Raw genomic sequence first — 26,760 nt, forward strand, 5'->3', positions numbered from 1 at the left:
TGTGTGTGACCCGACTGGACTTATTGGTCATGAATTACTCCGCAAGATGCTGCTTCAAATATGCATTTAACGTTATGTCATGGTTTTGGTACAATTTAAAACTTTATATACAAAAACATTAGACGTCGTTTTTGTTCAGATCGGTCAAAATTCTAATTCCTCACATGTTTTCTACATCCCCCAAATGACCAATATGGTGAAATTTTGAGTAATTTTAATTACCGTATTTTTCGGACTATAAGTCGGAGTTTTTTTTTCATAGTTTCGCTGGGGGTGCGACTTACACTCTGGAGCAACTTATATGTGAAATTATTAACACATTATATAATTTCACATGTTATTTTGGTGTTCTGGAGTGACACTGATGGTTTGGTAAACTTGTTAGCATGTTCTTTATGCTATAGTTATCTGAATAACTCATAATAGCTATTTTACATTAACATACTGGCAACATTCGCATTTTGTTGTTCATGCATCATGTAAGATTATCATACTGTACACCAGACATGTCCAAAGTCCGGCCCAGGGGCCAAATGCGGCCCTCGGTCAAATTTCATCCGGCCCACAGCCTCTGTCATAATAATCATTAACATCTGGCCCGCATAGACTTAATAAATTGGTCAGCAGTACTGCTACCAGCATATGAAGTAGCTTACACACTAAATGCTGCTCCTCATTTACCCACTAAAAGGAAGCAGCACTCTAAGCAACATTACCCCGTGTGACCCTTTACTCCCAATTTTCTAAAATGGCAACAATCAACAAAAACTGTTGACTGCGATGGCCGACGCTTCAGGGATAGGTGGAAATTGGACTATTTCTTCACTAAAATACGCAACAGCTGTGTCTGCCTCATTTGCAAAGAGACAGTGCGCTGTTTTTCTATAGTTCAATGTTATGCGATATTACCAGAGGCGATATTACCAAACAAGACACGCTGACATGTACGAAAAGATTACAGGGAAGAAGCGAGAAATTGAAGAAACTTGAAGCTTGTTTAATTTTACAGCAGCATTATTACATATAACACCAGTATTTCGCAAGAGCCCGAGAGTCGAAAGAGAACGCCACAAAGGCTAGTTGCGAGATTTGTTGAAATTATTAATTTAAAAAAAATAGGACTGCAGCTATTGATTATTTTAGTAGTCGATTGATCGATGAATTAGTTAGTTCGAATAATCGAGTAATCAGATGAGGAACATGAAAAATTAAAATACCTGAGCCTCAAACGGTATAAAAAATAAATAAGGATTGACAAAAGAACAATGGCTAATTTACATAGCAAATGTCTGCTAGCTTAAATGCTATAAAACACTAACGCTTATTTTTTTTTTTTTTTAATGCTCTTGACAAATGGTCCAGACACATATTCCCACAAAAAAAATGCTAAATATACCAATAAACTAAATTACGAATGCATTAAAAAAATAAAATAAAATAGCTCAAACAAAAACTTGGCTTATGTTGGTTTTAACATGGAGCAGCTGAATTCAGCAATGTGAAATGAGGCAGACTAGAGGGCAGCGTATCACTATAATTAAGCGAATACTCGAAGCAGCAAAATTCAAATCTTTTTTCTTTAATCGAATACTGGAGTTAATCGATTCATCGTTTCAGCACCAAAAAAAAAATTATGAAGCAAATCTGACAAACAGAATGGCTTGCTAACATTTCCTTAAATATATTGTTCTACGTAAAGGACGTCAGCCAAGGTCGGCCCTCCACATTTTTACCACACCAAATCTGGCCCCCTTTGCAAAAAGTTTGGACACCCCTGCTGTACACGTATTCAGCATGTTGTTCTCTATTGTATTATTATTTTAAATTGCCTTTCAAGATGACATATCTGTACCATGTGTTGGATTTTATCAAATAAATTTCCCCCAAAAATGCGACTTATACTCCGGTGCGACTTATTCATATTTTTTTCCTCTTCGTTGGGCATTTTATGGCTGGTGCGACTTATAGTCAGGTTCGACTTATAGTCCGAAAAATACGGTAATGGCCTTTTATTTTTAATTGTAATTGTGGACTGTATCTTAACACAGATGACGGGGGAAAAAAAGCGCTGTTTTGGTATACATATTTGCAGACAATAAATACAGTCACAATGTTTTGACGACAGTTTCTGAAATTTTCCTCCACATACTAAAATTCTGATGTAGTCACAAATGCAGCTTTCCAGCGTACATGCATGCAAGTAATGTATGTGAAGCGCATATTGAACATGCGGCAAACTCTCCATTAACCCAGCAGGAATAACAAAAGTGAGCATAGAAAGTGTGTGTAGCAACTTTGTTGTGACCTTTATTTTTGTGGTTAGTAAACAGATTTGTCAAAGTCAGGAAAAACATCTAATTCAACCGCCAATCCAAACTGTGCTGGGAAACACAATATGTTACTCATATGGTACTTAAAACAAGATATACTTCTTTAGGTCATTGCCATCTTTTTAACCTTTTCTCTTGGTGGTTGAACCACAATCATGAGTGAATTATGTCGATTGGTGCGCCAGTTCTGTTCTCACCATGGAAGAACCGCTGCATAATGTGAACCGAAGCGAGCTGAGACCACCTCGTCTAGGTACTCTTAGCTTGGCGGTTTTATTTCCCAACCAAATGTTGTTGCTACGTTCACATTTGTCCAAAGGAATCAATCAATCAATCAAGACTTAGGGTTGTTAAGGTGCACATTTTCATGGCAAATTGATTTTTTAACATGGGTTTAATCATAAAAATGCTTTTCAAACTAAATATGTTGGGGACGTGCCGCCTAAAACAAACTCAATAGCGTACCGCCCGAATGCTATTTTAAGACCGCAAGGCTGCATGACATCACCATTGTAAACCGGAAGGGGGTCAACATAGCGCTCTCACAAACAACCCCTGCTAGTACTGCTTGTTTTCTGCCGGTAATCAAAAAAAAGAACATGCCGAGTGAACATTGCTTCTATGGAACTTGTCGAAACGACTCTAGAATCTAGACTTTACGACCATCCACGACTACTATTTCTACTACTTCTGCTACTTTTTCAGCCGCAGCCGCCTGACTATCCTGACCCCTGGCAGGATGGACGTCCTCGTTGCCCCGTCAGTCTCATCTGGCTAGATGGACTGCCTCATGTTCCCTTACTCCACTGCATCTCTACAAACGAACTCCTTCTGCCACTACCCATCATCAGTCCTGGTGCATTTATGGCCTGTCCGTCCTGGGAGTGGATCTCTCCTGATTGTGGTTCTCCGCAAGGTTTCTTTTTTTTCCCCATGGGGTTTTTTGAGTTTTTCCTTGCCGCCATGGAGGGTCTAAAGATGGGGGATGCCTAGGACATGGACTCATCTCATTAATCTACTGTATCTGACCCCTTATCAAAATGACTCTGTAAAGCCCTCTGAGACAAACCTGTTGTGATATAGGGCTATACAAATAAAATTGAATTGAATCCACGTTTCCTGAAGCCAAAAACTCAGAAGAAAAAAACTTGTGCGGACGTCATTCGCCTCCATATGCAGTAAACATTTTGTTGGGGGCCATGGTCCTACAGATGACAATCCATTGCCTGCCCCGAAGAGGTAAGCCATTTTGATATATATACATACATACATACATACATCACAACAATCATGTAAGCCTCTTTTTTGTGAAATACGAATAATTAAATAAATTAGTTTGTAAAATATGTTTGGCCTTGGTCATTTTGTAGTGAGCCTGTTCATGCCTACAGGGAGGCTCTAGATTGAACAGTTTTACATTTTCTGTTGTAAAGAAACAACCTTAGTAAGGGGGAAGTGTAAATAAGGTAATAGAATTAAGATTTGTTATTAAGGAAAAAATTAAAAGTGTTTGTTGGCTGTCACAGATTAACATTTGCGATCGCTACACAAAAATAGCAATATAAATTACACCCAAGAACGGTCTGAAACGTAAGACAACCAGAGGATATAATATATAACAAAGACAGGGCATATGGTGGTAAAGGATAGCTTGTCGAAAAGAATGTCAGTGGCATATGGCAATGCACACAAGAAAAAGGTGTCGATAAAAAAGCTACCTCTGGATCAGGTCGACTCAAGCCATCTCTTTAACTGAACATTTGCATGTTCTTCCACATCTTTACCAATGAATTTGGCACCAGGGACATCATTTTCAGACAGAATTGGTAGGTTTATCTCAGTAAACATCTCGTTCGTACGCTATTTAAATGCATCTAGCATGAGGGGCAAACGCGAGTTTGACCCCCCGCCCAGCAACAGTAGCTAACACCATGAATATTAATGAGCAAAGGTGACGTGTTACGTGTGGTACGCTATTCAGATTTTTACTAACCATTAACCCACCTTTTTAAAGACAGCTGGGTTTGGCAGGGCGGGTCCAAAGGGAGGTACATCCTCTCTCGCAGTGACAGATACCTGTTAAGATGATTAATTGAAACGTTTGGAGGGTATCTGGTGGATTTACAAGCACATTGTAAAACTAAGTTATTATGTGAGAACTTTTACCTTATATGTTGTGTTCTCCGTGCATGGGTTCTCAACCTGAACCAACACATATGCATGCAGAAAGTTGGAGGCAATTATGTCAGGAACAAAAGGTGTGGGCTCTTCTTGGAAAACTGCTGCTACGATGTCATTTCCTATGTGCCTTTTCCTCTGAAGCTGATGTGGCAGAGGATGAAATGCCAGTTCTCAAACACACTGTAGTGTTCATGCTTTGAGATTAAGCGGTTAAACCCAAGTACCTGCTGTACATCGCCATCAGTGAAAGGAAGCTTGGTTGACACATGGAACATAACCTCCCTTTGTCTAAAAACTGTATACACAGATTCAGTCCCTGTCTGTCCATGGGACACGTCCAGCCCCCCACGGAATCTGCAACAGTATATACAGGCACATCAGTCACGACAACACAATTATGACAGTATTAAGTGCACTATTAATATAGATACTCAAACACAAATCATACTTTATAATTAATCAGCTATTGGGTTCAACCCCATATTCCAATAAATTCTTTATCCGACCAACATATTTTAGACATTTTGATGCTTCCATTTGAGCGGACAGCAATGGCCATTTCCCAGTGCATAATGCAAAATTATGAGCATCTTTTTCAACCATTCATTTTTGCGGTTACAAATCCTTCACTTCCAATAATTATATATATATATATATATATATATATATATATATATATATATGTGTGTATATGGCTGAAAACACAGACAAGACTGAAAAAGCAGTTTCTGCTCTTGCACTCCTCTTGAAAAGAAACTGCTGTATTTTAAGCCGAAACAACTGTTGTGTTTGATAGAACAATATGCCGCCATAGCAGATTCATGGCGCATTAAGCCCTCAAACTATTTTTAATTTATGCTTTTTACCCTGGAAACCCCCGTTTACAGACGTCGTGCAACCGCTTTGGTTTCAACCCAGCCGTAAAAAGAAATTATATTATTCAAAATGTCTGTCATTTTTAGCTTAGAATCATTATTCGATGTCTAATATTTCGTCTAAAAGAAAAAATGACTTTAAAAATTATTCACTCGCATATTTTAAACTTTAAAAAAAATTATGTCACAATGAAAAAAATGGTGTCTGTAAAAAAGTCACTGATATCTATCTCACAACTATCGCTTAACTGTATTTTTTTTGTCACTGTCGCATTTTCCCCGATATGTTAGATGAAAAATAATCGATCCAAACAAAGAAAAACTGGGGGGGGGGGAATCTCGACCACTCCTTGATGTCTGTGATTTATGCATGGCGACCGTTGTCATTTTACCATTTTTCACCCATAAAATCCCCCAAAATCAAGCTGTGGCCATTCACATCTGTGTCTTGACACTCGATGATACATGCTACATGGAGTTTTTGGATCGAAAAGTAAGTAAGTACGTGATAATATCTCGCTAAAATCATGGAGTCTTTAATTCTGCTTTCGCGGGCTCTCACCTCCAGTTATGGTTTTGCCGTTTAAAATTTTTTTTTTTTAAATTTCAAAATGCCCTCCTGTTCAAAATTTTTCTTCCCCCAGAAAATTGCGATTTTAAGCTTTCCAATGATGTATCACACATGCATATCCGACAATTTTGAAAGTTGGCCAAATCGGGGGTCTCAGAGCGGAACTTCAAGTCACCTGAGTGTTTTCCGCCATATATAATTAAAAAAATCCAAAGGCAATGCAAAACCCAGTAGAAAGCATTCACAGATGTTTGCCATAATGTAAATGTGAATGACCATGCCAGCTAGAGAGCAATTATACTGATTAAATCCATTATGAAAAGCAATTTATGACAATGAAACACACACTGCTCACTTTCTGTGAGGTTCACTTAGTAGTTCAAAATGGTTGCAGACGGCAGTCCAAAATAGCACTTTAATGGTTATTGTAGCCATTAAAACCTGTTTTACACCCACTTTCTTTGAGATCATTTTACTTATTTATGTTACATTTAGGGTTTATAGAAACATTTGACCTTTTCCTCTCTTGTATCGTCTCTGTTCAAGTGCTTTCCATCACATCTCACCCCTTAAAGTCCTGAAGTTCAATGTTGTCACCGAGTATACTGAGAAACTCTTTGAATGCTGGAGTCTCTTCGTTATTCCCAAACAACTCTTCCTCAGATGTCTGAATGGAAAAGAAGCATCAGTGACACAACTCTGTATACAAGAGAACGCAAATGAAGCCGCGGCATTAGTATGATCACTCACCTGTCCAAATTTTTGGTATATCACTCCAAATTTGAAGGTGTTGTTAACTTCATGCTCATCGTAAGCTACGATCAACTGAGATCCCTGTGCAAAAACAAAACCGTTATTCTACACTGTAGAAAACATGTTGTCTTCTCTAACATGTCTCAGGGGCAGCTTTAGTTGGCTCTTATTGCGTCAGCCTGACTTGCAACAAATTCTCACAGCCCCCAGCGAGACCAGGGCTCTCATCGCTGTGTCTTATGCACCAAGACGCAGATGGTATGTTTCCCTCCCTGAGGCACTTGGCCACAGGCAAGCTCCATCATAGCTCTCCACGAGCCTTACAAAGGATTGAAATCAATCTACTGTTTCAATTTTTTGGTTGAGCATCAATCCATTGGAATAATGCTCTCATTGAGAACGGCAGATGTTAGTGAGGTAGGTGGTTTATAAGGGATAGAATATAAAAACATTCAGGATGCACTTCACCCTTCTACTTAAGTCAGGGAGCATTGAAAAGCTAGTGAAGAGCTGCATTTTAAGAGTAATCAAAAAGCGGACATGATATCTCAGGGAAGCCCTATTAAAATATGATTAGGTGCGAGCACAATCACATGGGTTCATCAGTATTAATGATGTACAAGTTAATATTGCGATGTGAGAATTTGGGGAAAAAAACTTACTCGAGGGTAAAGAGCTGGGTTAAATTTTAATCCTGTAGCATCTTCACACAAAAGCTGAAACATAAGTATAACAAAAACATAAGTATAAAAAGTTAATTATATTTTCGTGTGTAAAGCTCAAATGAATGACACTTGTGTGATGGATATAATAGTAATGTAGACAATGGGTGTTTATATTACTTTCGCAATCTGAGGTACACTGGGAAGCTGGTTAAGACCTGCCAACGATATTCTATCATGGACAGTGTTGGTCCTTGACCTGCAATAGAATGACAGAAACCTTTCTTAAAAGGAGACCATAATTTAACAAAGTATTAATAAATGACCCATTACCTTTGTCATTTAATTTTGAATAGAAAGTAGAGTTTAATGACCAATGAAACCGAACTATACACACTTACCAGACAAAAGTAACAATATGATATCCAAAGCAAGAGTTAAACCAAAATCATTCTTTATAAAGAGGTGTGGAACTGTAATGCATCATGCAAAGAGCTCTTACTTGACTAGTGAATTCTAAACAAAATGTTAGTCACAGCTCATTAGGAATTACCACTGTTCTAGACCAATGCAAACTACAACCACAATATTTAATAATTAAATACATTTTCTAATAGCATCATTTTATTAATGAGCCCAATTAACGTTTTTACCTGAGCATGATGCGCAATAATTCTTGCCCCTCTACCTCCTCATGCTTCAGGGACATGATGAGGTTCCCTATGCTGCTGCCAGTGCAGTAGTAGTTCATGTGCTCCTGAACAAAGACATATTTAGAAAGAAAACAAGTTATTTGTTGCAGTGTTGTATACATTTCACCACATTTTCACAACTAGCTGGTCCATATACTGAAACATGCTGTCGAATGTTAGGAGAAGAAAACACACACCTTGCCCAAAAAGTGTTTGCGGTAGGCTCGAGCTGTACTGTTGCACTCCAGACGGTAGCAGTGTCCTTCATCAGGACTCATGCCCTCTCCTCCATCCTCTTCTTCACAGAAACTGGACTCTGAAGATGAGGGCGTTCCGGCTGGTGCATCCGCATCTTCGATCCAGTAGCCACCAAATTGTGGCAAGATTACCTGGGGATATGGGCCACCTTTCTCCAGGACCTTAAAAAAAAAACAACAAAAATTTGAACAAATTAACTGCATGATGATCAATACAATCAGGCACAAATATTGATCATGTAATGCATTAAGTGAATGGTCGTACTCACATCTTCTATCCGTGGGTAGGGAATATAGTCATCCTGTGAATGATAAGATACAGTTGATTGTACTTCTTCATACATGCAACACAATACAGATACAGGAAATGAGAGCTCAACCAATGGCAACAAAAAATATCCAATGTTTAAAGTTAAAACTAAAGTTCAGGCAATGAACGCGATAACCTTAAATGCATGCTCTAGCAGACATAATTTATGGTGGCTTTAACAGTTGAAATTATCAATACAGCCTTAAAGCTGTACAACCTCCAAATTCTGCTGAGTAATCCTTTTGAATCTGCAATAACGGCGATTGTTGCAAATCAATAAACAGCGGGAGTTGCCTCAACTTATTCAGGTAGATCAAAAGACAATTGACTTTATAATGTGAAAGCCATGAGAGTAGAAAGAAAGCAGACAAACACATAAAAGAGGGACATCACAACACAAACTGATGAGTGTGAGAATGTCTGCTAACTGGTCACACCTTCCATTTTTTGGTCTCCTCAACTTTAGGGACCTGAATCCGTTTGCAGCAATAGGACGGAAAAGCACATAAATCAAAGGTTAATATGGAATGATGCAAATTATTAAATCTCAAGGAGTATTATCTTAAGTTTGTTTGCAAGCAACGGTTTTTAAAAATTGTTTTTGTTATTTAGGAAGCGTTCTCAGGCTTGATTTACATTCTAAGTCTGAGAACCCATCAACATCAGGCAATGACAATATACAGTGGGGCAAATAATTATTTAGTCAACCACTAATTGTGCAAGTTCTCCCACTTGAAAATATTAGAGGGGCCTGTATTTTGTCAACATGGCTAAACCTCAACCACGAGAGACAGAATGGAGAAAAAAAAAACAAACAGAAAAATCACATTGTTTGATTTTTAAATTATTTTCAGATCATGGTGGAAAATAAGTATTTGGTCAATAACAAAAGTTAATCTCGATACTTTGTTATGTACGCTATGTTGGCAATAACGGAGGCCAAACATTTTCTGTAACTCTTCACAAGCTTTTCACAAACTGTTGCTGGTATTTTGGCCCATTCCTCCATGCAGATCTCTAGAGCAGTGATGTTTTGGGGCTGTCGTTGGGCAACACGGACTTTCAACTCCCTCCACAGATTTTCTATGGGGCTGAGATCTGGAGACTAGCTGGGCCACTCCAGGACCGTTTTTTTCCCCACATTCTGTCTCTCATGGTTGAGGTTTTACCATGTTGACAATTACAGGCCACTCTAATATTTTCAAGAGGGAGAACTTGCACAATTAGTGGTTGACTAAATACTTATTTGCCCCACTGTAGATGTTAATAACAGTACATTAAATGTTACACACCTAACCCCCCCCCCCCCCCCCCCACTGATCCATGCATTTCTCTTATATCATATACAGTACATTTTTTATCCAGTAACAATTTAAATACTTGAACTGTGCAACTAGAGAGCGGGGGTGGGTCGTGAAGAGAATTACAGTAATTTTTACCTACAGTGTACACCTGACTATAAGTCACATTCACCAAATTTTACAAGATAACTGTATTTGTTCATATATACACTGCACTGGACTATAAGCTGCAAGTGTCCACAATGTACAGTATTATGGTATATTTCCACCAACAGAATTGCTGTTCATTAGCCTGAATAAAAAAAAAGAATCCATCAATAAGGCATGTTGGACTATAACACCGCAAGGTTCAAAGGGAGGAAAAAGTATCGTCTCATATAAAATCACAGTAATCAGAATTATTTTTCACTTGAACCATGCAGTTAAACTCCAGCATTAGATAACAATAGCATCTGCTTGCTGATGCCATTTATAATTATGGTTGGGCATCGAGCATCGATGGGATCTGGGACTAATACTCCGATGCTCGCGGAATCATTTGAATTTTTAAATTTCGATTCCTTGTTTCGGTGCCCTGACCGCCGATCGGAAGAAAATAGCTGCCGAACACGAAAAAGCCACATGAAGCGTGTGTTTGTGCATTGCAACTTGATTTCAACTTCACAAAGAAAAATGACCAGTCAGCTCAGTGCAACATTTGCAACAAAACTATATCGTGCAAAGGTGGCTGCACAACCAATATGATTAGATATGGCCGGCTTTATGGAATACAAGTGCTGAGTAGTGCATAGCTGACACGTATTTGACACGCTGTGCCGGTCCTCTAACCAGTCAGAACCAGGTATGTAAAACAATGAATTACGTCTGTCTTCTGCTGCCCCCGCGTCTGACCCCGAATCAAGCGGTAAATTATTGATGGAATAGTAAGAGAATAAGTCGTATTATTACATCGGGCTAATGTAGCTATATAAGTAAGTATGTACTTTACGAAGCACAGTCCCGCCTCTGTTAAATCAACAGTATTAAAAGCATCTTTTGTTTTAGAATCGGTTTTACAAATAAGGAAATTCCTATTATTTTGCCTCATCTACATTAAATTATAATCAATGGAAAAAATTATACTAATGCTTCGTCGTAGCTCCCAGCTAAGGTACACGTAGTGTATGTAAAGTTCGTAGCGGATCACAGCTACCTTACCCCTAACATAATATTTGCAACTTTTTCTCGCTTTCTCATATTTATGCGTTCAAGCTTCATCTACACCAAGGGAATGTGTTCTCCACTGCAGGAGACACTATCTGTCCAGAACACTCACGCTTACTGCCTGAGTAGGCAGATATGATCATTTTCCTCAACAAAAACGGTTTCTGATTTTATACTATACCCGCTGCTAATCTTGACTGGGTTTTACAATTTGTTTTTTTGTTTGTTTCATATTCTGCACCAGGTTAGCCCATCAGTGGGAGCTCAATAACATGTAAAAATGCCTGCAGCATAAGACACTGTAAAACATACGCAAAAGAATATGTGTAAATGTTTTCTCTGTAAGCTTTTCAAAAATAAACATCTTTGTGAAAGTGCACTCCTGTGAAAAGAAACTTAAAGTTCAAAGACTGATATTTATATACAAGTTGAAATTGCCCTGTGATAAACTCATAGTTCATTGAAAGTTCATATAATTTTTAAACAATCATTGAGAAGAAATTACTGTATTGGCCCGAATATAAGACTGCCCTTATTATAAGTCAACCCCCTTTTTTTCAAGACTTAAGTTTGAAAAAAGTGAACGCCAAATTAATTTTTATACAGAAAATACTTACAGTACATTTGAAACAAATGAGTATAACAATATATTTGAGAGAAAAAGCATGTTATGTTGCCTCATTCAAATCTTAATATCTGAACATTTAAATATGTAAATTTAAGTGCAATCACATTCGTAAATGAATGGCTTCTGGTTTTTGAAATGTAAATAAACCAATCTATCGTGATAAAACAACAAAATTGCAATAACTCCATTAACCATTAAAGTGAAGTCTAACTGTAAATGTAGTCTTGAAACAAATCTGAATATGGAAAAACATTGCAATAAAATAATGCAAACTGGTTAAACTTGAGAGTAGCTGAGATGTGTCAGGACAGAACATCACTTCAATGATATCTGGCGCCATCTAGCGTCGTGAATGGGTATAAATTCTAGACCGCGGATATAAGACGACCCCCACTTTTTCAGTTTTATTTCAATGCAAAAAACACTGTCTTATATCCGGGTCAATACGGTAATATACTGTAAACTATGCATTTCTTTTTTGACCCTGCCTATAAAAAGAATTGGAATCGATAATGGTTTGGAACTGGAATCGAAACGTGGAATCAGAATCGTTCAATTTCAAACGATGCCCAACCCTATCTAGAACATACCCATTGTTGCATCCACAACAAGTTTTTATTAATTTTTTTAGTTAAGAGATGAACATGTTACTTGACCACTTCAGATTATCCCTCAGTACTGAGTGTGTGCATGAATGGTTGGTTGTTTCCTTGTGCCCTGGGATTCACTGGCAACAAATTCAGGGTGTAACCCGCCTACTGCCCATATTTGGATGGGATTGGCTCTAGCATCCCTCCGACCCTCGTGACACAAATGGAACAGATGGTGAATGATTGAACAAGTTACTTGAACACTTTGGGGTGAAAGTGGTTAAAACAAAGTATTTTTTCCATAGTATTTAAATTAAAACAAAAATGCCTTTCTTTTGTACTTGTTATTTTCCTTATTATATTATTATTCATTTGCTCTCATCCCAACTTACCTTTTCCTGGGAGCAGACTACAACCCTGCAACGAACGTCAAACAAATTGCTCATAACTAAATCAAGTCACACCTCAATTTTTACACAGCTACTATCAGAATATTTTAAAACCAACAATAATTAGAACAAAAATATGTTCCTATGAGACATTCTTACTGGCTGGCTGGTTGTCTAATACGCTTCTCTTCTGATCGTCCGTTTCCTTTTATTTGTGTCACTGATTGCACATGTCCTTCATTAGAGAACAGGCGTGTTGTACTAACTGGGATGGGACCAGCTGGTGGATGGTTCCAATTAACAAATGCATCGGCGTGAACAATTCAGTAGTTTAAGAACTTCTCATGACTATGGCATGGATTTTGCTAGAAAACATTAACAAGCCTGTGGCAACTTTGTCAAAATCAACGCAGCCAAATGATCAAATAGTTAATTCACAGATGAAATTTATATTCTATACACGAATACCCGTTGTTTGTTCAGACTTTTTTTTTTTTTTTTTTTTTTTTAATTGTCGAATGAAAACAAAGTTAGTCATCCATGGTCATGTTCTTTTCTCAACACACAAACACACAGGCAGGTAGTAGAGACGCTTAGTCATCCTCTCACGCTCAGCTCAGAATCCAGCCGTGATAAATGTTCCCATCAGCAATTGACAACCTAGTTGGGACATCAGCAAAACAAAGGCATACTATATCAGATTTTCAGTAAAGTGTGTGCTTGTTTACACACTGCGTACATTTTACTTGGGGTTTTACCTGAAAAAATAAAATAGAATTAAATAAGGCCCTTAAAAAGACTACGGTAAATTGTGTTGATATGGTCTCTCATTTAGAATTGCCAAAGAGATCTATCTAGATGCAATGGTTACGATATGACTCGTAAAATAAATCCCCCATTAATTTATATTACTTGCTGTGGCCAGTAAGTGATATACATTACAATGGATAAATACATAACAATACATGCAACATGAAATACCAGTCTGGAATTTAATCATTGCTGAGAGGAACATTTTGTCTATAGGAACACCAAGCAAGTTCTAAAAGCTGACAATTTACTATCCATCAATGCCACTATAGTCATAAATAAATGTACATGCTTGTATGTCGGCAATGGTGTGTACGTGTTTGTCGGTGGGCATATTGAGAGACCAGCTGTAACAGTCACAGGGGAGCCATTGTCCACAATAGAAAACTGATCACAAAGGCGCTCTTAAGAGAATTCAATTTTCTGTCTCAGACCAAGACAAAGAAGAGGAGGGAGGAAGCGGTGGGAAGCAGGGGAATAGAAAAGGGAAAAAAATTAATGAGGTCCAAAAATGTGACCTTCATCAGCACCATCCTTTAGTATCAAAGCAGAATTTAAACACACAGTTCCTAATACAGCATGGATACATGTTTGGCAAAGTTCGGCAAAGATGGATGGAGGCCACAGTTCTTGGTTTGTAATAGGCTATTTGATCATTTGGCTGCATTGATTTGCTGTCATTCTCTTATCACCCTGTACTTGAGCATTTAGTTTTCACGTCTCCCTCCTTTAACACACCTGAATAAAATTATCAGAATCCTTCAGAGCTTGCTGATGAACTGATCAATTGATTCAGGTGTGGCAAAGGAGGGAGACATGGAAAACAAGCTGGATAGCGGCTCTTAAGGACATGACTTGCAGGCCCCTGATTTAGACCATACCCGTCTTTGCATCCACTACAATTACAGTATTTCATATATCCTTTTATCATTTGTAAACTATAGCGTTCAAAAGGGAACCTTCATCAAAGGGATTACTACACACCAGAAAGAAAGTCATTGGGCTACATATTGGTCAGTTTTTCCATATGCTGTCTGTCACTTTCTAGTATTTTACATACTAAATGGAGGATGACAACAATTCTGGGGTCTTAGAACATGGACAAATTAGAAAATAAATCATGGAGCAATGTAGTCATATTTGTATTTATGTTATATTCCCTTATTTATACAACCCATAGCAAAAAGTATGGAATCACCAGTCTTTGGCGAGCACTCACTCAGACATTTTATCATGTAGATAAACACAGATAAAAAGCTTGAAAAAATATTGAATTACTTCAAAAGTGCAACTGTTTAGCATTCAGAAACACTAAAAGAAATTAATAAAAACATTGTGGTAGTCAGTAAATGTTAATTTTATAGAGCAATTGCAGGGAAATATATATGGAATCACTCCATTCTGAGGAGAACAAAATAGAGACAAAAAAAAGTTCCAGCATAATCACCTAGTCAAGAGTCAATAATCTGCATTGGACAAGGTGTCAAGAGAGCTAAAACTGTTAAAGCATTCCTTGGAGAAAGACTCATCCAGTCAATGTCAAGGCCTGCAAATAGCCCAGATCTCAACCCTATTGAAAACCTGTGGTGGAAATTGAAAAAAATGGTCCACACCAAGGCTCCGACTTGCATGATGACCTGGCAACTGCAATTAAAGAGAGTTGGCACCAAATTGATGAAGAATATACTCATGAAGTCCATGCCTCAGAGACTGCAAGCTGTCATGAAAGCTAGAGGTGGTGCTACTAAATACTAGAGATGTGTTTTGATTGTTATTTCTTTGTTTGTTTCTCATGATTCCATATTTTTTCCTCAAAATGGAGTGATTCCATATACTAATATATTTCCCTGCACTTGTTCTATAAAAGTAACATTTACTTTGCCTGGTATACCAGACTCACCGCCTTTCCAGCGATTGAGTCCGGCGACCGTCCGGCGGATCAAATTCCGAGGGCGGAGCAAGCCACAGCAAACAGACAACGGAGTGGACCAATCAGCGACGGGCAGACGTGACGTTGTTAAAGCGACAAGTAATTAGCGTGAGCGGAGAATGGAGAAGTTTATTCAACATGGCTAGCGCGAGCCATGTTGACTGTTGTCAATGACTTGTTTTGATGTGTTTTTGGTAATGTAAAACTGGTTTTACCGCGGATTGGAACATATTCTCGGCTCTCCCGTTCGCCATCTGTGTTGTTGTAGACACGACTTTCGGCGTGCAAGAAAGATGTTACTCGTTAAGAATACACCACGCAAATAAACGAATCTGATTGGACGATTGATTTTGTACCTTGCTTGAGAGGCCGTTAATGGGCTGGGTCCCAGACTATTTCTCACAGTGTTTGAAAAATACAAGGAGAATAGTCTGGCTGTGCCAGGCAAACATTTACTAACCACCACAATGTTTTAATTCATTTCTTTTAGTGTTTCTGAATGCTAAAGAGTTGCACTTTTGAAGTAATTCATTATTTTTATAAAGCTTTTTTATCTGAGTTTGTTCTACATGATAAAATGTCTGAGTGAGTGCTCGTCCGAGACTGGTGATTATATACTTTTTGCTAGGGGTTGTACATATTCATAATTATAATGGCTACTTACTTTTATTACTCTTATTATTACTATTATTTTATTACTTTTATTATACTTTTATTAAATATGCACATTAGTCAAACATTATTTCCCCCCCTTCCATGAATAAAAAAAAAAAGGAAATTAAGTGGTCTAAACATATTGCAGATTTACAAATACTGTCAATGGTATAATCTTTATTAAAAACAACAACAACAACTGAATTTCGTTATGTACTTGAATATATTTTAAGCTTGTTGTTTATTAATGATAGCACAACTGCCCTCTCATATTTGCTCAAGAAAGAGCAAATAAATATGGATTTCTTTTGTATGATGTATAGCACTTGCATACTGTACATTCAATATTTTGATAACACAACATTTCAAGGAATACTTTTCACGAGACAAATTTTTAACTATAACACTCATGATGCAAGTTTAATAGTAGCCTTATTTCCTGCTCTTGCCTGTTGTGGTTGGTTATTTAGGCCGTGTAATAAGATATTTAGGTGGTTAATATCTATAGTAAAAGGCTAAGTTCAAAGAGTAACTAAAAACATGGAAGGTAAATTTCCCTAGGTGTGAGACAGTGGCCACACGCTCCTGTCAGAGATAGGTTACATGAAGAGAACAGCACGTGACAAAGTACGGTACATTTACTGTATCTTACATTGACCTTCATCTCACCTGTTAACCAATGTAGGATATGCTGCTATTCTTAAGCTTACTGTATTAGTAGTGACTATCTTCTATGGTATGTTTACGGTGCTTAATCCTTTGAACATTTTAACATCTGAAAGAACCTGCAAAATCCCCCTTTTCTATTTCAGTCACTTGTTCCATTCTCCTTCTCTTTCATGTTTTGTCCAACCATCTCTTTCCTTCTCCACCTCCCACACCCACTCCTCGCCTTTATTTTATGCCCCCATCTGTGCTCACACTTTTCGGAGCCTCTGCCCTTGGGAGCCCATTGTGAGAACAAAAGGGTCAAAGTAAGGGAGAAAAAAAATCAATAAATTCCATATAGAGAAGAATGAGAAGTTGCGGTAGGGCTATCCATTGCTTCCTGCATGTTAATTGTCCAGTCAAAGCAAGCGACTGCACCCATCTGGTTAGCATAGACTGATTGAATTAACATTTGTCTAATCTTTCTATGTTTCCCTGGATTTTGGCCAGAGACATGAGGCAGTCAGACATGATCACATATATTAAATTACATATATTAAATTCATGTTGTATTGGTTCGCCATTGTGGTGTGAGTTGCTGCTTCTGCGCATCTGTGGCAATTCAGTGATGAAAGGAAATGAAAGGCATATGCCTACACTATATGAAATAAATTATTAGTAAGCCGGGCTAAATGGAAGAAATTCCTTCTCACCATACACATTTGAAGACAGCCTTTCTTTGAGCATTTTATAACACATACAGGGCTCCTCCAAGCTGTTTCCACAAATTTGTAACTACAGTAGCGGTCCGTATACTGTACTTGTACTGCATCTTGTATGCTTTGTAAAAAAGAGTCAGGGATATGAAGTCATTTGTTCCAATCTGTTTAAGTGATTTATTAATATAGAACCATGTCCCAATACCTTAGTCCATTATGTGTGGTTTTGAAACTACGGTAGATGCACTAATAAAGCAGTCTTAGAAGAATAGGAACTCATACCTGCATCCTCTCCAACATGTCGAAGAATTCCGCTGACTGAAAAAAACAAACAAAATATTTTAGATATGTTGATAGCCATTTTAGTTTAAGTCCATTTCAGTCATATACTAGTATGTGATCATTTTAGTCCAATTTGAGTAGAGAACAACTAGTTTTAGTCTTACAAATAATGATAATCATTAATATATCGTTAATCATTTTGACAAAATAGTACCACATTAAGAAAAATAGTTTATAAACAACAAAATGATTTTCAGAGAGTGACAGAGTGAGTGTTGTACTGTATGTGTGCTTCCATAAATGCATTTACACATCCTTCTCCCAGTGATTTCCACCTTGTCACATAATCAAGCTGTGAGGGTCAAAATTGCCTAACCCACGTGTTTATGCAGGTGTGAAGTGAAGTGTGTCCCCACCAAATCTCAGGGACATCTAGACCTGCATTGTATTTTCTTATGTGTTGTGTTTGAAGCCTGAAATTATTATTATATATATTTTTTTAATTTTCCTTGTTTTTTTATTCCATACATATGAATTCACTGTGCCCTCAACAGTGACACTAAATAGCCTTAAGATCCACATATCATACATCATTATGCATACTACTGCAGTTATGTGCACAAAAATGTATATGTTCAAAAATCGTCTTTTCACAGGACAAAATTATTTCCTGAACACTTTACGGAGCACTCACACACTGCCTTTGAACAACCATGACACACTGCACACTCTGAAGAACAAAAGTGTGTGACACCAAAATAAGTTAAAATAATACCCTCAAATTGTATTGTTCCTCAAGACAGAAAAACGTCTTCAAAGACATTTTACAACCATTTGAATGATTCCAGCAGTAAAAACCTTTCGATTACAACATTTTGAGAGCAGCAATAAAAACCAGTGTTACCTGAAATTGCTTCCGCTGAAATATCATAAATCTATCACTGCTCCCTTCACCTTCTACCAACTATTTTATCAGAGGGTTAAAATTAACAGGATAGACAGGATGGAGATTGGAGTCATAGTGTTGTACTCGAGACCAGAACTCAAAGAGAGACCAAGACGTGTGGGAATCAAGTCCAAGAAAAAAAATGACACCAAGATGACAACCTAAAGCATAAAAGTTTAATGGAAAGTTGGTTGTTTTCTTGCATTATTAAATCTGGAGTCATTCACAGGAGCTGTGGAATGGTGGTAACACAGGAATTGAAGATACATATTTTACAAAGCACTTGACAGAAATCTTCCCGCTTTGCTGTTCAGTTTGAGACATACAGTGGGGAGAACAAGTATTTGAAAACCCATTGGCAGTGTATCAAATACTTGTTCTCCCCACTGTATCATATGCATTAAGGGTGTTAAAAAAAAATCTTGATTCTGAGATATATTGCGATATTATATCACGCAATTCTTGTATCGATTCAAAATCTGCCTCTACCGATCCTCACACGTGTTTTTGGTGAAAATAAACAGTAGAATGGCTGCATTTCTACTCCCGTCCACTTGTAGGCAGTGCGCATTTGCTTTGCCTTGCCCTCTGCTGAAGTAACAACAACATCTCGCGAGTTTGCCCTACAGCAGCAACCTCGGCGAAAGGGGGTACATGCAGAGATTGTGGGAGGAATGATTACTTCGAAATCCCACATCCACACTGACCAAGAAACAACTACTAGCTCAGTGTTCTAATATCCGCAACAGGAACTTGTTATCATAGTTAGAGATTGATGAGGCACAAGTGTACAGGAACATCTGTGCCGAGTACGGACTTGAGACCCCAGAGTCAAGGTGGGCGACACCTCCAAAGGTGGTCGGGAACAACCGAGCCAAGATCCTGTGGGGCTTCCAGATCCAGACAGACAAACTGGTGATGGCCAAATAGCCTGACATAGTGGTGGTGGATAAACATCAGAAGACAGCAGTAGTGATAGATGTAGCAATCCCGAGCAATAGCAACATCAGGAAAAAAGAACACGAAAAGCTGGAGAAATATCAAGGGTTGAAGGAGGAGTTGGAGAAATGTGGGGAGTGAAGGCAACAGTGGTGCCAGTAGTGATTGGGACACTAGGGGCAATAACCCCCAAGCTGGGTGCATGGTTCCAGCAGATACCAGGAACAACGTCCGACATCTCCTTTCAGAAGAGTGCAATCCTAGGGACAGCTAAGATCCTGAGCAGAACCTTCAAGCTCCCAGAGGACCTGAGCTTGAAAGGAGAGACCATACCGCCCGGGTGGGCGAGACAAAGATTTTTATTTTTTTTTTAAATATATGTATATACAGTGGGGCAAATAAGTATTTAGTCAACCACCAATTGTGCAAGTTCTCCTACTTGAAAAGATTAGAGAGGCCTGTAATTGGCAACATGGGTAAACCTCAACCATGAGAGACAGAATGTGGTAAAAAAAAAAAAAAAAAAACAGAAAATAACATTGTTTGAATTTTAAAGAATTTATTTCCAAATTAGAGTGGAAAATAAGTATTTTGTCACCTACAAACAAGCAAGATTTCTCCCTGTCAACGAGGTCTAACGAGGCTCCACTCGTTACCTGTATTAATGGCACCTGTTTTAACTCATTATAGGTATAAAACACACCTATCCACAACCTCATGCAGTCATACTCCAAACTTCACTATGGCCAAGACCAAGGAGCTGTCAAAGGACACCAGAGACAAAATTGTAGACCTGCACCAGGCTGGGAAGACTGAATCTGCAATAGGTAAAATGCTTGGTGTAAAGAAATCAACTGTGGGAGCAATTATTAGAAAATGGAAGACATACAAGACCACTGATAATCTCCCTGGATCTGAGGCTCCATGCAAGATCTCACCCCGTGGCGTCAAAATGATAACAAGAATGGTGAGCAAAAATCCCAGAACCACACGGGGGGACCAAATGACTGACCTACAGAGAACTGGGACCACAGTAACAAAGGCCACTATCAGTAACACAATCCGCCGCCAGGCACTCAAATCCTGCACTGCCAGACGTGTCCCCCTGCTGAAGCCAGTACACATCCAGGCCCGTCTACGGTTCCCTAGAGAGCATTTGAATGATCCAGAAGAGGACTGGGAGAATGTGTTATGGTCAGATGAAACCAAAATAGAACATTTTGGTAGAAACACAGGTTCTCATGTTTGGAGGAGAAAGAATCCTGAATTGCATTCGAAGAACAACATACCCACGGTGAAGCATGGGTTGGAAACATCATGCTTTGGGGCTTTTTTTCTGCAAAGGGACCAGGACGACAGATCTGTGTAAAGGAAAGAATGAATGGGGCCATGTATGGAGAGATTTTGAGTGAAAATCTCCTTCCATCAGCAAGGGTATTGAAAATGAGATGTGGCTGGGTCTTTCAGCATGACAATGATCCCAAACACACAGCCAGGGCAACAAAGGAGTGGGAGAGGAATGGGCCAAAATACCAGCAACACCGTGTGAAAAGCTTGTGAAGAGTTACAGAAAACGTTTGGCCTCCGTTATTGCCAACAAAGGGTACATAACAAAGTATTGAGATGAACTTTTGGTATTGACCAAATACTTATTTTCCACCATTATTTGCAAATACATTCTTAAAAAAATAAAATAATGTGATTTTCAGTTTTTTTTTTTTCCACATTCTGTCTCTCATGGTTGAGGTTTACCCATGTTGACAATTACAGGCCTCTCCAATATTTTCAAGTGGGAGAACTTGCACAATTAGTGGTTGACTAAATACTTATTTGGCCCACTGTATGTATATATATATATTAGTCTTGAAAAAAGGGGGTCGTCTTATAATCATATCTGATTATAAGACGACCCCCTCTTTTTCAAGACTCAAGTTTGAAAAAAGACCTTTTGAACACCAAATTAATTTTTATAAAGAAAATTAAAGTACAACTGAAACAAATGATGACCAGAGTGGCCGAAGCATGGATTTATTTTAACAAAACAAAGGAGAGTGTCACAGTTGTGTGGAGCAGGGCGGCAGCATGCTGGCCATGAATGAACATCTGAAGCGCCGTCACCCAGGTATAATTTTGGAAGACGACAGGAGACAACAAGCTGGCCGTCCATTTAACGACATTTTTTATTAAAGTTTCCTTTATGTGCGTTTTATGATGGAGTATTAGGGGCTAATGTAGCCGAAAAAGTGCGTTGCCGCCTCCGTTAAAATCAACAATATTGAAAGCATCTTGTGTTTTAGAAAAGTGTTTTAGAAACTGATTCCAACCGATTCCTTATTATTTTTGCTTCAGCTACATCAAATTATTATCAATAAAATAGTTTATACTAATGCTTTGTTGTAGCTCCCAGCAAAGGTACATGTATGTAAAGTGCATAGCGGCTCATAGCTATGCAACATTGCCCCTACGTAATAATGACACTTTTTTTCTCGTAGCAATACAGTAGTACAACAGAATTTGTCATCTTTTTTTAAAGAAATTATTTATTTGGCCCTTATACTCCGTCGTAGCGTCGTATCAACGTGCATCATTAATTTTTTTTTCACGTACTTCAGTGATACGTGACATTCATTTGCTCGTGCTCACTCTTAGAACAATATAGACATACCACCAAAAGAGAAAGTAAGAATTGTTTTGAATCCTGTTGGAAAAGTGAAGTCACAGTGTTCTAAATCTGTTTACATTCCTTTCTTTTGCACTAGCAAATGCCATCAGCATTTGACCTCATTGTTTATTTTTGATATTTATTATTTTTACCTATATGTTTATTTGTACTTTACAATTTTTAGTGAATTAATAATCGTCAGCAAATATTTAATTGCAAGATTGGTTTAAAAAAAAAAAAAAAAAAGTGAAAAAAAATATTAGACTGGTTGAGAATTTTTTTTAAAAAGGCAGCAGATTAATCAGGAGAAAAATAATTGTTTGGGACAAATATTATAATGAAAGCCATATGCTGTTGAAACGTAAATAAAACACAAAAAAACATGTTTACTTCAGTGCTGGATGAGGTACCAAGAATAAATTGATATAAATGTACTTTTATATATTTTGATTTTTTTTTTCCCTAAATGATATAAAAATATTGCAATAATTGTCTTAAAGTGTAGTATCGGGATTAATCGGGATCGAATCGAATCGTGACCTGTGAATTGTGATACGAATCGTATGGCCCGATATGGGGCAATACACACCCCTAATATGTATAGCATCTTATAAAATCTATTAGACATCTTATATATAATGAGAACCTAACTAAATAAAAAAAATGTATAGGCTTTTAATGGCGACATGTTACTCATTCATAGTGGATTGACATGCAAGAACACCAAGACCTTGCCCCATTAGTGTCTTCTGTTAAAATGCATCTTATTGTATATGAAATTTACGTGATATGATATCTTATATACGATATGAGAGTATATCATATGATGGTGCTTTTTTCCTACTTGAATCATAACTTGTTTTAAAACCATTGTCACAGTAACAATTTACTTTCCTATAGTATACTACAATACATACAATAAAGTATAGTAATTCAGTCCTTCTCGTCATGCATCTACTACAGAGCTTATCTATTCTATATGAACCTTCACAAAGGCTTGTTCAGAAATTCATCTACCTAGCATGACCCAGTGCTAAAACCAGTGTGTAAATGTGACACCTAATTCAAAAGTGTGTTTAAAACAGTAATGTATTTTTGTCAGTGAATCCAGTTTAATTTGCCATTCTTGCAGTCATTTTTCCTTTTTCATTTTTTATTTTTTTTTATTTTTTAAAAATTTTTTTTACAAGATTGTAATTGTTTATATCTTTGAAACTTCAAGGTAAAAAAATTCAAATACTGATCAAGCGACAAAGGGGTATACACAAAAGACAAGCTTACCTTAAAACCTTTGTTGAATTGTTTCCAACAACTAAGTACTTGCTTTTTTTCTGTGAATCCAAATGGGGAAAAACCTCAAAGACAGCAGTTACAGGACAAACATGCTATGTATATTTCTGCTGTATCATCGGTTTAGCTCCATCTCACATGCAATCGCTTTCTCTTGCCTACTTTTAATCCCTGTCTAATCTTATTAAGCCTCTGCTTTAAACAGGAAAGTCAAGTCAGGCATTTGACTAGATGTTTGTCAAGGCATAAAACAGGTTGCACCAGTGTGCATTATTCTTCATATAAACAAAAGCATGCCTATGCTGCACACAAATCATAGTTTAGCATTGTGTGGTTTCGCTTAGAATCACATCTGGGTACACAGATGTGATTCTAAGTGAAACCAACAGAACAGTGTGTTTCACTATACAGTGGTAGATTGCGTATAAACACATTGAAAAAATATTACTTAACTTAAAAATAATCATTGGGCCTACACATCCTAAATCACTTTGCCTATGCCTACTTAAAAATAAATAAATAAATAAAATACTGTGTAATAACCCAACATTCAGCCCCCTTCAGACAACTGATTAAGACTGCCCCGCATAGATACTTAAAGTCATTGCTGCATCACTCTCTATGCAAATTGCACAGCAGGAAAGAAAAAGCATTGTTGGAACATCTCTGATGTTGAATGCTTTTAAAATTCATGATGGTGTGACATAATTTATAGTACTGCACAAGCAAAAAGGTGTTGCACAATGATAGGGTAAAACATAAAAGAACAAGTTAGCATATGACCCTTTTAGTGCTTGGATACAAAATCCGTACCCAGGATAATGTCAAGAAGATAACACCTTTATCGACAATATCATCCTTTTGGATGGATTTAGTATAATCAAGTACTAGTTGTAAAACTGATGTATATGATAAAAATAACTATATATGGTGGAAAACATTCAGGTGAAGTTCCGCTCTGAGGCCCCCAATTTGGCAAACTTTCAAAATTGTCCGATATACATGTGTGATACATTATTGGAAAGCTTAAAATCTCAATTTTCTGGGAGAAAAAAAATTTGAACAGGAGGGCATTCAAAAAAAAAAAAAAAAAAAAAAAAACTATCTGGAGGTGAGAGCACGCGAGAGCAGAATTAGAGACGCAGTGACTTTAACGAGATATTATCGCAGACTTACCTTGTTTCGATCCAAAAACTCCATGTAGCACATATCACCTAGTGTCAACACAGCTGTGAATGGCCACAGCTGGATTTTTTGGGAATTTTATGAGTGAAATATGATAATATAACAAGGGTTGCGATCAAGGGTGAAAGTGGCTAGAATTTCTTGCCGGAACCCTCAAACGTGAAGGTCGCCACGGAGCCTGAAATTTTTATTTATTTATTTTTTTTCTTTCATTTTTTTTTGACTACTACTGAAATGCAAAGAAAATCTTTAGCACAGTTATTTCAGTACCACATACAAAAACTGATTTTCATTCAAAAGTGTATTTTTTCCATTTTTTGCAAAATAAAAGTTAACAAAAACAACAATAACCACAACCTCCATCTCCTAATTTTTATTTTCCCTCATTTCCTCTCATATTAAATGCCAAATCAATTTTAACTACTTAAGAACATACGATGTTTTACTGATTGGGACCTCACAGTCCCCTCTAGAGAAGGCCCTGGTCCTACAACCGTAGTGACCCCTTTTTTGTTTTAAAAAGTCCAACATGGGAGGTGGGGTGAGTCCATGTAACACCTTGTACGTTAGACAAGCCATTTTACAATTTTTAAAATTCTCAAGGCTCAATAAATACCGTATGGGCCCGAATATATGACGGCCCATATTATAAGACGACCCCCTCTTTTTCAAGACTCAAGTTTGAAAAAAGACTTTTTGAACACCAAATTAATTTTTATACAGAAAACAATTATAGCACATCTGAAAAAAATGATTGTATCAATATATTTCAGAGAAAAAGCATGTTATTTTGCCTCATTCAAATCTTAATATCTGCACATTTAAATATGTAAACTAAAGTGCAATCACATTCATAAATGAATGGCTTCTGGTTTTTGAAATGTAAATAAACCAATCTATTGTGATAAAACAACAAACTTGCAATAACTGCATTAACCATCTGAGTGAAGTCTAACTGTAACTGTAGTCTTGAAACAAATGTGAATAAGGAAAAACAGCAATAAAATAATGCAAACTGGTTAAACGAGAGTAGGTGAGATCAGTAGTGACAGAACATCGCTTCAATGATATCTGGCGCCATCTAGCGCCGTAAATAGGTATAACGTCTAGACCGCGAATATAAGACGACCCCCTCTTTTTCACTCTTATTTCAATGCAAAAAACACTGTCTTCAGGCATGAAAATCTCTCACCTTTCGGCGAAATTCGCCGTTTTGAAGTAAAAAATGGCGACCTACGTGAATTGCGTAGATCCGAGGAGAAATTCTTTTTGGGAGGAGGAGGGGGGGTCGGGAGGTTTTATTTAATTATTATTATTGTAACGAATCGAGTTATAATGTGGCGAGGGTGTTAGCATGTGTTCCTGAATGCACCGCATGACGTGGAGGGGTGAGGGAGGTGCGGGAGAGCGAGGGACGTGCCTTCCGTGTTTACGTTTGTTCTGGCGGGGGAGATATGTGCGTTGGCTGCGGCAGATAGCAGTCGTGTTGTTCAATAAGTTTCCACAAATAAAGAATTTCAATCTGATAAAACGGTTGACTATTATCAATGTTACATTATTATTATCATCAGGTGATTAACTTAGTACGTAAACTGAGCACTTAAGAAATCGGTTCTTTAAAAAATGTCACACTTGGACAGTCAGCAAATCCTTCTAGATGCTTCGCTGAGGAGAACCAATCATCGGGCCAAGGTGCGTTCCATTATTCCAAACGCGCGCACTCCTTACTGTACATGGAGTGCTCGGAGAGCCTTTGGGTGGCATTGCATAGCTGCGAAAACAAAAAGCAGGCCTTATCCACATCGGGGCAGACCAGAGCGCAGCATACACACTTGCCTGTATTTGCCAGCAGATTGAATTTGGTGAGTAATGGTTTCAATCGTTTTCACATTTTGCGATATAAAAAAGTTACTGCCATTCGTTGCAGCTTGCGTTGAACACTGCCAGAGCTAG

At 37.7% G+C, this 26,760-nt stretch overlaps 1 protein-coding gene across 7 annotated transcripts in view; it reads right to left on the reverse strand.

Moving 5' to 3' along the window:
- Nucleotides 1-26,760, reverse strand: part of rap1gap2a (RAP1 GTPase activating protein 2a) — a 181,362-nt gene that overhangs the window by 21,372 nt on the left and 133,230 nt on the right. For 3 of the 7 annotated variants that reach the window (XM_057838384.1, XM_057838383.1, XM_057838381.1), the window contains 12 exons: nucleotides 17,786-17,821; nucleotides 9,069-9,101; nucleotides 8,591-8,623; nucleotides 8,262-8,483; nucleotides 8,026-8,129; nucleotides 7,553-7,631; nucleotides 7,373-7,426; nucleotides 6,708-6,791; nucleotides 6,524-6,624; nucleotides 4,736-4,865; nucleotides 4,497-4,652; nucleotides 4,335-4,406 (listed from right to left, as the gene is read on the reverse strand). In XM_057838384.1, the coding sequence (XP_057694367.1) occupies nucleotides 4,335-4,406; nucleotides 4,497-4,652; nucleotides 4,736-4,865; nucleotides 6,524-6,624; nucleotides 6,708-6,791; nucleotides 7,373-7,426; nucleotides 7,553-7,631; nucleotides 8,026-8,129; nucleotides 8,262-8,483; nucleotides 8,591-8,623; nucleotides 9,069-9,101; nucleotides 17,786-17,821 (1,104 nt within the window). Of the gene's footprint in view, nucleotides 1-4,334; nucleotides 4,407-4,496; nucleotides 4,653-4,735; nucleotides 4,866-6,523; nucleotides 6,625-6,707; nucleotides 6,792-7,372; nucleotides 7,427-7,552; nucleotides 7,632-8,025; nucleotides 8,130-8,261; nucleotides 8,484-8,590; nucleotides 8,624-9,068; nucleotides 9,102-12,745; nucleotides 16,007-17,785; nucleotides 17,822-26,760 lie in introns of those variants that run through there. The other 4 variants (XM_057838385.1, XM_057838382.1, XM_057838386.1 and 1 more) reach the window with 3 other exon arrangements.

Source organism: Corythoichthys intestinalis, chromosome 6 (assembly GCF_030265065.1).
Source record: "Corythoichthys intestinalis isolate RoL2023-P3 chromosome 6, ASM3026506v1, whole genome shotgun sequence".
In the NCBI taxonomy this organism is placed as follows: domain Eukaryota; kingdom Metazoa; phylum Chordata; class Actinopteri; order Syngnathiformes; family Syngnathidae; genus Corythoichthys; species Corythoichthys intestinalis.